Below are 15,583 nucleotides of genomic sequence, written 5' to 3' on the forward strand. Positions count from 1 at the left end.
GTTAATACTGTTTAGGTGTCACTACTAACAATAAATTAAATTTATAGTAAAAATAAAAAGCCAGCATGGTGGTATGGGCCTATAGTCCCAGCTACTTGGGAGGCTGAGGCAGGAGAATCACCTGAACTCAGGAGTTCAAGGCAAGTCTGGCAATATAGCAAGACTCTATCTCATATATGTGTGTGTGTGTGTGTGTGTGTGTGTGTGTGTGTGTGTGTGTAGTAGGTTTCCTGAAAGGTAAAAATCTACCTGATAGGTAGAAGAATAAAAAGTAAAAAGGTGCTTTTCATTAAAAAACTATACACTTTGGCCAGGTGCAGTGGCTCACACCTGTAATCCTAGCACGTGGAGGCTGAGGCGGGCAGATTGCTTGTGCTCAGGAGTCTGAGACCAGCCTGGGCAACATGGTAAAAGTCCATCTCTACAAAAATACAAAAACATTAGCCAGGCATGAAGGTACGTGCCTATAGCTCCAGTACCTGAGGGACTGAGGCAGGAGGATCACTTGAACCCAGGTGGTCAAGGCTGCAGTGAGCCAAGATTACACCACTGCACTCGGCGTAATCTCAGCTCACTGCACTCCAGCCTGGGTGACAAAGTAAGGCCTTGTCTCAATTAAAAAAAAAAAATCCATATACCTTCACTCTACTTTAGAAGCAGTCATACTGATAAAAGGAGAATGATCTCTGAATGAAATACCACATTTCCTCCATTATCACTTTAATAAGTTTTCAGGAAAAAAGATGCCACTATTTAAACGTACAGATGAATTGTAAGATGTAACCAAATTTCAGAAATATCAGAATGTGAGAAGTTATTCATCACAGAATTAAGAAATATGAACTCTCAATTCTCATTAAATGCAGTGCTAAGAGATCGTGAATTTTTTCTGTTTTTTTTTTAATTTTTATTTGTGTATTGACATTATTTTTTAATTATTTAGGGTGTGCTTTGGTTATTTTTTCAACTGTCACACTCATAAAACTGAAAATAAAATCTTCATTAATATGCCCACTTTTATAATTTTTAAAGGCTAGTAATACAAAAATCTAATGATTAAACATACAATTTTAATTAACCAGGCCAACCTAATTCATGTATTCAATAAAGAACACTTAGGTGTCTTGAATGATAAACAATTGCTTTAAATAAGTCACTGTGGCTCAGGTGGCTTTTCTAAGACTTTCATTTAAAAATTTACATAACAATAATATTTATTGTAGTCATTAAAAATTAGTCATAAATAGACCTTCAACAGATCCTGGACCACTTGTCTGTGTCCAAAATAGCATGCCAGATGTAGAGGTGTCCAGCCCAAGTTAGACTTACTTCTTCCTAAAAATGTAAAAATATAAGGTATTTTTAGATTATATTTAGGTAATTTTACAACAAAATTAACTTCTCCATAGCAAGCGACCTCAATACTCTCCTTTGCAAAGTACTGCTGATGAGTGAGAGGCAAGGTACGTGACCTTGTAAGAAGTGTAATGGGTGTAAAGGACGAGAACTCTCAAGGTGCAGATCCGGTGCCACCTTCTGACTCAATGTCCTCACCTCTAAAGGGGTAGAGGGAGACTGGACGGGGGTTACATTCGAGCTAGATGATCTTTAGCAGCTTCTTGACTCTAGGGCTCCAAGTCTTTAATCACCTTGCCATCATCAGGTCAAGAGGGGTTTTCTTGACATTGTTCACAACAAGCAACTCTCTTTGAAAACCTGTATCAGGAGGGTAGATGGAGGAGATGAAGGCAGCGCACAGCAACTCTCTGTACACCTGTATCACAACAGGAGTCAGTAAAGAATATTTCCTGCAGCACCTGGGATATGGTTTGGATTTGTCCCCACCCAAATCTCATGTTGAATTGGAGCAGGGGCCTGGTGGAAGGTGACTGGATCATGAGGGCGGATCTCCCCCTTGCTATTCTGGTGACAGTGAGTTCTCATGAGATCTGAGGGTTTGAAAGTGTGTGGTACGTCCTCCCCTTCACTCTCTCTCTCTCTCCTGCTGTGCCGTGGTAAGCTGTACCTGCTTCCCTTTCACTTTCAGCCATGATTGTAAGCTTCCTGAGGCCTCCCAGTCAAGCTTCCTGGTAAGCCTGAGTAACTGTGAGTCAATGAAGTCTCCCTTCTTCATAAATTACCTGGTCTCAGGTAGTTCTTCATAATAGTGTGAAAGTGGGCTAATACAATCTGGAAAGCTATGAACTCTACAGATAGTGCTAGAAAGTAGATTCTTTGACTGCAGATAAAGTCTCAGTTAATGAGGATATTGGGTTGCCAAGGTGAAAGAGAGGATCAAAGTTAAAGGCAATTAAGTGTCAGATCCTAGCAGTAGAGCTGAGGAAAGGCATAAACAATTGAATGTTGCAAAAACTACTAATTCAATTTAGCAAAAAAACATACACAGGGCGCTATTTAGAGCTGAGATAGCCCAAAATCTTCCCCAAATTCCCAATCAGACTGTAGCGAATACAGCCCTATTAAATCTGAAAATCACCTGCCGTGATGGGGCTGTTACAGCCCAAGAACATGTTATTCCAGGGGCCACTGCAGGGAAGGAGCGATGGTTTCACAGTTACTGTGAGCTGCAGTACCTCACTTACATGACACACTACCCTCAGCTCCTGGATTCCAGGATCTGAACCCACAGAAACCTCAGCCACCAACCTCAGCACACCCACAACAGGCCTCTAACAACCCCCCAAGGGACTGCAGCTGCCAACAGTGTCCCTGGGATTGTTTGCCATTTACCCAAACTCCTACATCTGTTTCCTCTCAAGTGTGTGCTCCGTGGAACCCCTAATTACACAGTCAATAAATCCCAGAGCCTCAGTCTCTTTCACTGAACCTATCTTTTGCTTTCTGTTCTTAGTGAAACCTAGCTCATCTTGATAAGGAACCCCCACTTATTCCTCAGGTGGGGTCCCCTGTCCCCCCTGTACCTCACTGAACAGAAGTCATGTGAACCTCCACATCAAAACTCCCACTACTGGCCGAGCATGGTGGCTCATGCCTATAATGCCAGCATTTTAGGCCAAGGAAGGCAGACTGCTGGAGCCCAGGAGTTCAAGACCAGACTGCACAACATAGAGAAACCCCATCTCTACAGAGAATAAAAAATTTGGCCAGGTATGGTGGTGCACACCTGCAGTCTCAGCTACTCCAGAGGCTAAGGTGGAGGATCACCAGAGCCCGAGAGGTCAAGGCTGTAATGATCCATGATTGTGCCACTGCACTCCAGCCTGGACAACAAAGTGAGACACTGTCTCAAACAACAAAAAACCCACTACTGCTTTTGGTTGATGACTTCTCCATTCACATCACAGCTCCTCCTTTGAGGCTTCTGTCATTAAGCCGAAGCTCTTGGCCTTCTCTGCTGCCATCTGCCAGCCTCCCAGTGGCCCTACCCTCACCAAGTAACTTCAGGCAGTATAGACTTTCAGTCTGCTGCACATCCTGCCACCATCCTCAGGGGGTCAACTGCCTACTCAGCACCTTGGTCTCTCAGTTTCTTAGCTTCCCTTATTTCTCACAAACCATGCCTCTGCTTAAGGTCAGGGACCCACTGCCAGAGCCACAGCCTGGGTGCCATCAACACCCCTGGACTCAGAACACAGAAAGCCACTTTCCCAAGCACTCCCGACTTCGCAGCCTGTCCACACAGCCATCCCCCACACTTTCTTTTCAACTTACCCAGCCCCCAGCTCTAATCACTTTCTTTTTTCAAAAGAGGGTGTCCCTCTGTCACCCAGGCTATAGTGCAGTGGCACAATCACAGCTCACTGAAGCCTTAACCTCCTGGGCTCAAGCAACTCTCCCACCTCAGCCTCCCGAGTAGCTGGGACCACAGGCATGCACCACCACACCTGGCTAATATTTGAATTCTTTTGTAGGGATGGAGTTTTGCCGTGTTGCCCAGGCTGGTCTCAAACTCCTGAGTTCAAGTGATCCTCTAACCTCAGCCTCCCACAGTGCTGGGATTACAGGGGTGAGCCACTGTGCCAGGCCTAATCACTTTCATGTATATGTAAATACCCTCCATCTTCACTTCCTTCAATACATTCAGTGTCTATTCTTTAATCCCTCACTTCAACATTTCTTTATCATATCCTGAAAATCCTGGCTTCACTATAATATCTGTCACAGCAGCCTAAAAAGCCTCCAAAGCCTGCTAAGTACACGAGCCCAGTTTCTCCATAATCACACCCAGGTGGCTAACCAATGGTGAAGAAAAACAACAGAGCCCTGTGGATTTACACACCATAAACTCAGGACCTCACGCTAGCTGAAGGCCCTTCTGTAAGGTCCTGTCCAAGCATCTCTCATATGTTCCAACAAAAAGTAATTCAGTCCTTCACTATTCTCCTCAAGCCTTTTACCCAGACAACTCTACCTTAGCAAATGATGTATTTCAGCTTCACAGAGAAAACAGAAGCTTTCATAGAATTCTCTGCGCTTCCAGCACCAAATCAACCACCCCGCCTGGATCTACAGGCACTCTGCTAAACTTTCCTTCCGAGGTCTAAGACTAACCGTTCTTCCCGGATCCTGGGGCCCACCCCTTCCTGTTTCTCAGGCCCTCCTTTTTCACCTGTCTTCAACCTCTCCCCCTTTAGCTGCCATGGGAAGGAGTAAATGCTCCGATCTCTCCCATTTAACGAGGAAACACAAATGAAACCCTCCCTACTCCATGCTCCCTGGCAGCTACTGCGCCCCTCACTCTCCCCATTCTCCTCTTCACTGGCTCTTTCTACCCGACAGTCCTTCCTGTCAGCCCCCACCGACTGCAGATGAAGCTCATCTCCCACCAGGTCATGAACACCATCCTCAGTTTTTAACAAGAAATGGGTCCCGGGGGCAGGTTTCCGCCATCACTGCATCACTGGACAGCACGGCCACATTCTTCCCTGGCTGCCACAGCCCTGTACCCTGTGGGTCCTCTCATTTCTCTGGCACTACTTTTCCATATCCTTTGGAAAATTTATTTTCCCCGACTAGTCCATTACTGGTCACTTCAAAAGTGGTACTTCAGCTGGGCATGGTGGCTCACACCTGTAATCCCAGCATTTTGGGAGGCCAAGTCGGATAGATTGCTTGAGTTCAAGATGAGCCTGGGCAATGTAGTGAAACCCTATTTCTACAAAAAATACAAAAATCAGCCAGGCGTGGTGGCGCACACCTGTAATCCCAGCTACTCCAGAGGCTGAGGTGGGAAGATCACTTGAGCCTGGGAGTTCAAGGCTGTAGTAAACCATGATCACACCACTGCGCTCCAGCAGGGGAGACAGAGCAAGACCCTGTCGCAAAAAAGAAAGAAAGAGAAAGAGAGAGAGAAAGAAAAAAAGAAAAAAAGAGGTATTTCATGGCCCTCTCCCACTGCTTCCGTTGTTTCTGTGCTGTTGACTTCAAAATCCATATTTCCATCTCCACAGTGTCCACTAGACATCTCCATTTGGCTGGGCAGGGTTCCTCAGGCCCACAAAGCACGAAGTTGAACTCACCTGTCGTCCTCCATACACATACTCACAGGAACCACCAGGCCCCTCCCACATGTGTGTTCACAATGGATGGCCCCTCATTCCCCTCACTTCTCACTCAACAGCAGCAGCACCTTCCTGCTTTCTCCTTTTCACCCCACACTCAATTAGCTTGACTGACTCCAACTCCTAAATATTCATTACATCTAGTTTTCTCCATTACCACTGCTTCTGCCCCCATCCAAACCACACTGTCTCCTCCCACTTCCTATGACAGCTTCTGAGCTGGTGTCTTCACATCTAGTATTTCCAAATAGGGCTGTGGATCAAGAAATGAAAATTTCCAAGATCCAGCCAGGCGCAGCAGCTCACACCTGTAATCCCAGCACCTTGGGAGGCCAAAGTGGGCAGATCACTTAAGGTCAGGAGTTGGAGACCAGCCTGGCCAACATGGTGAAACCCCATCTTTACTAAAAATACAAAAATTAGCCTGGTGTGGTTGTGGGCACCTGTAATCCCAGCTACTTGGGAGGCTGAGGCACAAGAATCGCTTGAACCCAACAGGTGAAGGTTGCAGTGAGCCAAGATTGCACCACTGCACTCCAACCTGGGCAACACAGCAAGACTATGTCTCAAAAAAAGAAAAAAATTTCCAAGATCCTACATTTCCTTTTAAAACTTCATACAGGTTTTATACTCTTTCACAACTTATCGATATCTAAAAGGGTGTGTTCAATGAATAAGAAATGTCAAGTTTTGGAGTATTTTACAAAGAACAGTACACTACATAGAATATTAAAACACTGGCAGGCATTACTGGGGAATATTAAAAAAACTTCACATTTGGACCACCTAGTAAAGTGACGGCAATACACAGAACTGTGTGTTGAGACTGCCAATATAAGTACTTAGTTTGCTTCCAAAATTTATTATTTCTTGGAACATCACTCATAGAATTTACAAAAAGTATATTATGTATATACATATTTATTTTATTTTATTTTATTTTTTGAGACAGAGTCTCACTCTGTCGCCAGGCTATAGTGCAGTGGCACGATCTTGGCTCACTGCAAGCTCCGCCTCCAGGGTTCAAACTATTCTCTTGTCTCAGCCTCCCGAGTAGCTGGGACTACAGGCGCCCGCCACCATGCCCAGCTAATTTTTGTATTTTTAGTAGAGATGGGGTTTCACCATGTTGGCCAGGATGGTCTCAATCTCCTAACCTCATGATCCGCCCACCTCAGCCTCCCAAAGTGCTGGGATTACAGGCATGAGCCACTGTGCCCGGACACATATACATATTAATATTTATTTTATTTGCAAGAATGACTCACACTAGCAACAGACAGGACCAGGAACACATACTTGTAACACAACACCAGCTACAAGCAAAACTAGTTCTATTCTCCTCTCCCAGACCCTAAAAAAGCTAACTTTCACTTTCCACTCACATCAGCCCTTCTTTCCCTCACTTTCAACTTGACATCAGTGGATTCCTTCCCAACAGTAACATCTCTATGTTGACTTTTAACCTTTAATTCTTGCAGGAGAATCACAGTAATTTATACCATTTTCCCAATTTGTCATGATTTGGAAAAACAAGAAAGAAATGAAAGAAAACCAAGAAATGCCAGGAAGGAACCCCCGACATGGAAACATTATTCACGCCTGGTCTTGCCCACCCCTCCCCGCTCCTTTGAGAACTGCACATCAACTGACTATGTCACCTTCTGCATCAACCCTTCAAACTACCCTTAAGATAAAGTCTGACTGACAGGTAAAATGAGGTGAAAATTGAAAAAAAAATTAACATATTTCTCAGCTTTACATTTCCAAGTAGATGACTTTCTCCTAATTGGCCTGAGGCAACCATGGGTGGAGGTGGGAAAGGGAGACAGAAAAGGGTCACTGAGGATGATCAAATGTTTTGGCATTCAAAATAGAATCCTGAGGTAAAGATAAATAGCCAGTCTTTGCTGAAGAATAGGGGCAAATTTTATATATTTTTTATTTTTTAAATATTTTTTTTTCCTCAGATCATTCTCCATAACAAAGACATTTTAAAATTCCTTTTTCCAACTCAGTCTCTAGACAACCCAGATCCTCAGATCACAGTTTCTTCCCTATTGCAAAGATGCTATTTCTTCCCCACTGAGGGTGAGGTCATGAGGTTTGCTGTCCTGGTACAAGAGGAGGAAGTAGCAAAAAGAATAAAATATCCATCTGAAGCCAGCCCTTTCTGGGACTGAGGAACTGTGGAAGAAGAAAAGACAAAAGCTGAGACACATGGCTCTGGATCTTACACTCAGAAAGTGGGATGCATTGAGGAGACGCGGAGAACAGGAAAGCTGCTTCCGGGATGCAGGAAAAGACCCCTCTAGGTCGCCCATCTTAGCATTCCCCTGCCAGGTGCCGCATCAAAGTAGACTCAGTAAGGTGTCCTAAGGGAAGGCTACATTTTGGCTAACCAGAGCTATTCTAGTTTCCGCCATGGCATTGGCTCCCACATGCCACTCTCCCAAGAGGGGAACAGGAGTGTGTCTGCATTGAACCAGCAAGCCTAGGCCAGGTGCCAGATGAAGATGTGACAGAGGGTAACACGAGCCACATGAGAGTCTCCTGATACAGCCAAGGAGTCTTACTATAGCACACAACACACTGAGAGACCTGATTCTTTGACTTTTTACCTGAGTTTCACGTCAGGTTCCAATGCTTAAGGAGCACCAGGAAGACAAGGATGGCTGAGGAACCAAAGCCGAGTCATAGATTTGAGGAAACCCTGCCCTCTCCACTGCACAAACACACAGCAAGGCTCGCCTCTACACTCGAACACCAAGTTAGAGGAAATACAGGGGAAGGGAGATCAAGACTTTATCAAAAGAGCTACTAAAAAAAAGTATGGCTAGATGCAGTGGGTCACACCTGTAATCCCAACATTTTGAGAGGCCGAGATAGGAGGATCGCTTGAGACCAGGAGTTCAAGACCAGTCTGGGGAACACAGCAAGATTCCATCTCTACAAAAAATAAAAAAATTAGCCAGGCGTGGTGGCATGTGCTTGTAGTCCCAACTACTCTGGAGGCTGAGGTGGGACAAAAACTTGAGCCCAGAGGTCTGAGGCTGCCATGAGCTGTGAGCAAGCCCCTGCACTCCAGCCTGGGCAACAGAACAAAACTCTGTCTCAAACAAACAAACAAAAAAGACAGAAGTACCCAAAGACTAACATTTACTCCCCTGACACCTCCGAGAACATGAAGGGGTTTATTACAATACCAGAGCCATTTTAGAGAACACGTTTTATTTCTCTGCACATTTGATGCAAGATTGTGATGTATTGGCCCCTTTGCTACCCAAGGCGCATTATGACTTGGCTGCTATGTTGTTTCTTCTTCCTTGAACCATTTTTTCTTTTCTATTGTCACCTGGTTAACTCCTACTCTTTCACATTTCACCTTAGAATGGTTTCCTCCAAGAAGCTAATCCTTCCAGTTCCAGTTCCACACCTCTCCCATGACACCTGCACTTCCACATCCTGGTGCATATTTTGTAAGGCACACTAGTCTGATCTATTAATCTACTAGACTAAGCTCAATGAGGGCAGGGATCCTATCTGCCTCTTCATCATTATCTCCAGGGCACACAGTAAACACTCAAACCTGCTAGGTCAACTGCAATGTCTTCAAGAAGAAAAAAAATTATCATAGGATATATCCTGTGGGCTAGGGTCACCCTTGTGGCTTGTAATATTTGGGATCCATAACAATTTTAAGAATGGACCTCCCTTTCTCTGACTTAGAGGGGACTAGGAGAGACGTTTCCTTCAATCTGTAGGGTTCTTCCTAGCATGACAGAGATTAATTACATGATAGATCAGAAAGGTTAGCATTAAATAAATGCCAAGAGTAGTGCAGACTCATACGAGAAAGCTACAAAATCCATTCAAAGTTTACCTTTGCAATTAATGTCAGCAATCACTTCATTCCTCGCCATGGTCTCTAATAGCTGTCGTACTTCTTTAGCATTGCCATTTCTGGCGTGATGGAGAAGCTGTTGCTCTGCTTCTGTGCTCATTTCTAGATTAAGAAAATAATAACATTGCTAGTATCTGAGAACATAATTAGCTTTTAGATATTACCTGCTAATATAGAAAGGGGAAATCATCATCATGTTGCAGCTGATAAGACAGACACAAGAACTGAATAAATCCATTGCAGGGTGAGAACTTGAGCCTGAGACCCCTTGCCCTTCCTATTATTATTGAAGCAGTATACTAGAAACTTGGGCAAGTCTCTTAACTTCTTAAGGCCTTAGTTTCCTCATCTGCAAAATACAACCAGCCTCATAAACTGTTCGTTATAAGATTATGTATGTGAAAGCATTCTGTCAAATACATAGTATTATGCAAATGATTATTACATTAAAAATTAGACATAAAAGGAAAAAACAAAATTAGAGATAAAGTCAAAATATGACCATTCATACAGGAATAGTGTAAGACTAACATGTAAACTAACACATTCAAAACTGTGCAAAAAGTCATTCTGAATAGAAACTCATTACAGATAAGCATCCTGAAGTAGCTATATGTAAACAAATAAATAGGCCGGGCGCAGTGGCTCAAGTCTGTAATCTCAGCACTTTGGGAGGCCGAGACAGGCGGATCACAAGGTCAGGAGATCGAGACCATCCTGGCTAACATGGTGAAACCGTCTCTACTAAAAAATACAAAAAACTAGCTGGGTGAGCTGGCGGGCGCCTGTAGTCCCAGCTACTGGGGAGGCTGAGGCAGGAGAATGGCGTAAACCCGGGAGGCGGAGCTTGCAGTGAGCTGAGATCCGGCCACTGCACTCCAGCCTGGGCGACAGAGCGAGACTCCGTCTCAAAAAAAAAAAAAAAATTTTTTTTTCTATCATATTTTCTTATCAAGCCCCAAACCAAATACAGAAAATTACAACCAAATTTCAAGCATTTATGTCAAAATGAGAAAATGTTACAAACAGCAATTCCCAGAAGTATGTCATTCTTACTAATAATCAAACAAACAGAAATCATTCAAACACAAGTGACAGTTTTCTTGCCCATCGAATTAGCAAAAATAAAAACAGACAAGAAACAATGCTGGCATGGGCAGGAAATAGCACTCCTGTACAGTGCTAAAATGAATATAAATGCATACAACCTTTCATACATTACAGGCGGAGATCAGCAATTTGGCAATATCAAATAAACTTCAAAATTCATACATACCATTTACTTTGTCTGGGCAACTCTATTTCTAGGAATCTATCCTGCAGAAACATTTACACAAGATTTTTTATTTAAATGTTTATTTTTCCCCTCATGTTTGCTGTCATCTCACACAAGATTATTTTGAAAGCATGTTCATAAAGATTATAGTTTTTGTAATAGTGGAAAAGTTAGAAACCACTCCTTGTCATCAACAGGGGACTGGTTAAATACACCTTCCAGTGAGGTTAAAAGAGATGGGCTGTATAGGCTGGTGACTCGATGGGTTTTGAAGGCATGGTTTCAAAACAGAGCAGAGTAAACAGGTGGACCCCAGCCCTCAACCCCTAATCAGCATTTCTTATGCTGGCAAGCCAGGCTTTACCCTCTATGAGACTTAGCTAGTTCTATTTCCTAAAGTACAAGAGAGACACCAGGAGCTCCCAGCAAGTGGTCAAGCCAGGAAAACCTTACAGTGAAGTTAGCAGTCAACAGGCTCCACCCACTGTCTCAGTTTTCAACCAACTTTCTAGCTCCCCACTCTTAAACATGAAAGACAAAGACCAGAACCAAACAGGGAAGAAAAGCAACCTAGAGAAAACAAGGCAGCAAAGAAAAGGTTAAAAAATAATAACTAATATCCTTAGATAATAAATGATATTCTGTTCTATAACAAAAACAAGATGCTATCTAAAAAAAACAAAGCTTGAGAAAAAGAACTTTGGAAATAAAAACAGCAAAAATTTAAACTTCAATAAAAGAGTTAGAAAATAAGTTGAGACTATCTCCTAGAAAATAAAACCGTTAAGAAAATAGGAGATAAAAGATGAATGTTGGTCAGGCACAGTGGCTCATGCCTGTAATTCCAGCACTTTGGGAGGCCGAGGCAGGCAGACCATTTGAGCCCAGGGGTTCAAAACCAGCCTGGACAACATGGTGAAACTCCAACTCTACTAAAAACACAAAAATTAACTGAGTCTGGTGGTGCACATCTGTAACCCCAGTTACTCGGGAGGCTGAGGCTGGAGAATCACTTGAACCTGGGAGATGGAGGTTGCAGTAAGCTGAGATCATGCCACTGCACTCCTGCCTGGGTGATAGAGTGAGACTTGGTATCAAAAAAAAAAGACTGTTAAGAGAATTGGTCTGGGAGGTCGAACACTGAAACAGAAGTTCTATAAAAAGAAAACAGAGATAGAGAAAATAAAGAATTTCTTTGGCAGGCCAAGGCAGTAGGATCACTTGAGGCAGGAGTTTAAGACCAGCCTAATATGGTGAAACCTCATCTCTACTAAAAATAGAAAAATAAATTTAGCCAGGTGTGGTAGGGGAGGCCGGCCTGTAGTCCCAGCTACATCAGGAGGCTGAGGCAGGAGAATCGCTTGAACCCGGGAGGCAGAGGTTGCAGTGAGCTGAGATCATGCCACCGTACTCCAGCCTGGGCAACACAGCAAGACTCCGTCTCAAAAAAAAAAAAAAAAGAATTTAAGGAAGTCTTACAGCACTGAAAGGCCTAATGAGAGCCCGACAATTCTGGAAAATTTCTGATCTGCAGACAAAAGAGAACCTATGAAAGCACATCATCATGAAATTTTAGAACTTTGGTAACAAAAGATATCAGGTAATAAACAAAAGAGCAGGAATCAGAATGATTTTGACTTCTCTATCACAATATAAGCATCCAAAAGACAATAAAGCAATGCCCAAAAGTTCTAGAGGAAAATTATTTCCAACCCCCAATTCTATAACTAGCCAACCAAAAGTAGGAGTACAATAAGGACATTTTTAAATATACCAGTATATCAATTTATTTCCCGTGCACCACTTCTCAGGAAGCCACCAGGGGCGTAGCCCACCAAAATTAAAAAACCAAGGAAGAGGAAGACATTAGCAAAGACATTAGAAACAGAAAATTAGCAAAGGAATCCCCAGAGTGAGGGGAAACCCCGGATATTTAGTTGTGGGCCTGGCCTAGCTCTTATCCATACTTGGTTTATCTGGCCCCTACGCTAAGGATGTTCTGCTGCCTGTTCAGCTGAGGGTCCTAATTCCACCCCCTCAGGAGTGTTCTCCTTCCACCCACACCTGAGAAATACCTGTGGGCTCAGAGGCAGAAAGTGAAGAGCCTAATCCCCCAACAAATTCCTGCCATCCAGGAGCCCACATCTGGTCCCTACTATAGCCCTACTAAGCCATCAGCCTGGCTAAGGCCTATTTCCAGTGCTCGCACAAGGCCTCGCTCAGTGGCTTCCCTTTGAAAGAGCTCTTATAGGCCGGGTGCGGTGGCTCGCACCTGTAATCCTAACACTTTGGGAGGCCAAGGTGGGTCGATCACCTGAGGTCAGGAGTTTGAGACCAGTCTGACCAACATGGTGAAACCCCGTGTCTACTAAATGCAAAAACATTAGCCGGGCATGGTGGCACATTCCTGTAATCCCAGCTACTTGGGAGGCTGAGGCAGGAGAATCACTTGAACCCAGGAGGCGGAGGTTGCAGTGAGCTGAGATTGTGCCACTTCATTTCAACCTGGGCAAAAAGAGCAAAATTCCATCTCAAAAGAAAAAAGAAAAAAAAGAAAAAGCTCTTATAAACTCTGCAGGAAGCCAAACCCAGGATCAGGCTGTTTAAAGAAAAACTTATTCAGTGATACTCGTTAAAGCATGATAGAAAGACTTATTCAGGACCTCTGTGGTAGTTACAAGGACCACCACAAGACGGTCTTGCAGTGGGGAAGAGAGCTCAAGCTCAACTCTGAATACAGCAAGGACAAGTGGGATTATGGCCAAGGAGCAGGGTCAGGGTCATTGGGTGGAAAAGTACTCAGAGGAAACATCAGGGGCAGAGGGGATTCTGGCTAAACCAAACTAACAGGGTTGTCGCTGAAGACAAGCCAGGGTGGTCAGACACCACCCGGGGGATGGTGGAGGATGAGGAACCTGAGCAGATATCAAGGGTGGAGGGTTCTTGCTAAAACCGGATTTTACAAGGAAGTACACAGATGGACCCAGCAGAAGGTTCAGAAGTCTGATTAAAGTTCGGCCAAGTAAAGAATCTCTGTCATGACTCAGAATCTTATTTTCAGAGTAAATTTCTGGGGGGACTTCATCTAACAGTGATTGTAATGCCCTTTCTTCAGTGTGCTAATCAGCTTTTATATTAATCCCCTCTGCATTCATTCACCTGTTAAAATATCTAATATTTTAAAAATGTTAGCAATACTTATATTCACTGTAGCATTATTTATAAAGAAAAAAAAATCAGGACCAGGCACAGGTGCTCACTCTTGTAATCCCAGCACTTTGGGAGGCTGAGGAGGGCAGATCACTTGAGGTCAGGAGTTCGAGACCAGCCTGGCCAATGTGGCAAAAAAAACTCCGTCTCTACTAAAAATACAAAACTTAGGCAGGCGTGGTGGTGGGCGCCTGTAAAACCATCTACTCAGGAGGCTGAGGCAGGAGAATCGCTTGAACCTGGGAGGCAGAGGTTGCAGTGAGCAGAGATCACACCACTGCACTCCAGACTGGGCAACAGAGGGAGACTCCATCTCAAAAAAAGAAAGAAAGAAAGAACAAAAAATTAAAGATCCATCAATAAAGGTTCATTCACCTAATACTATGAAACCATTAAAAATATTACAGAAGACTCAGCCTGGCAACATGGTGAGACCCTGTGTCTATAAAAATACAAAAAATCAGCTAGGCATGAGGCCGGGCGTGGTGGCTCACGCCTGTAATCCCAGCACTTTGGGAGGTCCAGGCAGGTGGATCACGAGGTCAGGAGTTCAAGACCATTCTGGCTAACATGGTGAAACCCCGTCTCTACTGAAAAAAAAAAAATTTAGCCAGGCGTAGTGGCGGGCGCCTGTAGTCCCAGCTACTTAGGAGGCTGAGGCAGGAGAATGGCGTGTGAACCCAGGAGGCAGAGCTTGCGGTGAGCTGAGATCGTGCCACTGCTCTCTAGCCTGGGCAACAGAGCGAGACTCCGTCTCAAAAAAAAAAAAAATTAGCTGGGCATGGTGGCGTGAGCCTGTAGTCCCAGCCATTGGGGAGGCTGAGGTAGGAAGATCACTTAAGCCCAAGAGGTCAAGGCTGCAGTGAGCCAAGATCGTGCCACTGCACTCCAGGCTGTGTAACAGAGACCCTGTCTCAGAAAAAAAAAATTTTTTTGATAAAAATATATTATAGAAGAAGCTGGGGGCAATGGCTCAGCACTTTGGGAGGCCATGGTGGGTGGACCTCGAGTCCAGGAGATAAAGACCAGCCTGGGCAACATGGTAAAACCCCATCTTTACAAAAATACAAAAATTAAGCCAGGCATGGTGGTGTGCGCCTGCAGTCTCCGCTACCTGAGAGGCTGAGGTGGGAGGATCAGGAAGTAGAGGCTGCAGTGAGCTGAGATCACGCCACTGCACTTTAGCCTGGATGAGAGTGATACCCTGTTTCAAAAAAAAAAAAAAGTAAATCAAAGAAAAAGAAAAAAAGTTTAAATAATTTATAAAACCATGAAATTGCAATATATTGTTAGGACAGATGGTACCTATATAGATTAAGCTCTATGTTTGCTATATATTGGCAGAGAAACAGAGGGAAAAGATATCAGGATGTCAACAGTGGTTACTCCTTGTGGTGAAATTATGAATGGTTTTAAATATCTTCTTTGGTTAGTTGTATTTTCCAAATTTCCTACAATATAAAGTCATTTTATAACTGGAAAATGTAAGTTATTAAAGATAAAAACCAAAAAAGATTCATGTCTAATTAATAAGGCATTTATCACAGAGGATTTTTAAAATATATTTTCAATCATGTACATTAAACAAGGAGTGATGGTCTAGACTTGCTGGCATATTACACAAAAAGGTTTAATATTCTTTTCATGCCT

General features: G+C 43.7%; 1 protein-coding gene across 6 annotated transcripts in view; it reads right to left on the reverse strand.

Moving 5' to 3' along the window:
* Positions 1-15,583, reverse strand: part of OSBPL1A (oxysterol binding protein like 1A) — a 247,289-nt gene that overhangs the window by 197,637 nt on the left and 34,069 nt on the right. For 5 of the 6 annotated variants that reach the window (XR_004180037.1, XM_017951628.3, XM_017951626.3 and 2 more), the window contains 2 exons: positions 9,427-9,549; positions 1,250-1,335 (listed from right to left, as the gene is read on the reverse strand). Coding sequence is in view for 4 of the 6 variants with exons in the window: in XM_017951628.3 (XP_017807117.1) it covers positions 1,250-1,335; positions 9,427-9,547 (207 nt within the window). In the remaining 2 variants the exon portion in view is untranslated. Of the gene's footprint in view, positions 1-1,249; positions 1,336-9,426; positions 9,550-15,583 lie in introns of those variants that run through there. The other variant, XM_017951631.3, reaches the window with a different exon arrangement.

Source organism: Papio anubis, chromosome 19 (assembly GCF_008728515.1).
Source record: "Papio anubis isolate 15944 chromosome 19, Panubis1.0, whole genome shotgun sequence".
NCBI classification, from domain to species: Eukaryota; Metazoa; Chordata; class Mammalia; order Primates; family Cercopithecidae; genus Papio; species Papio anubis.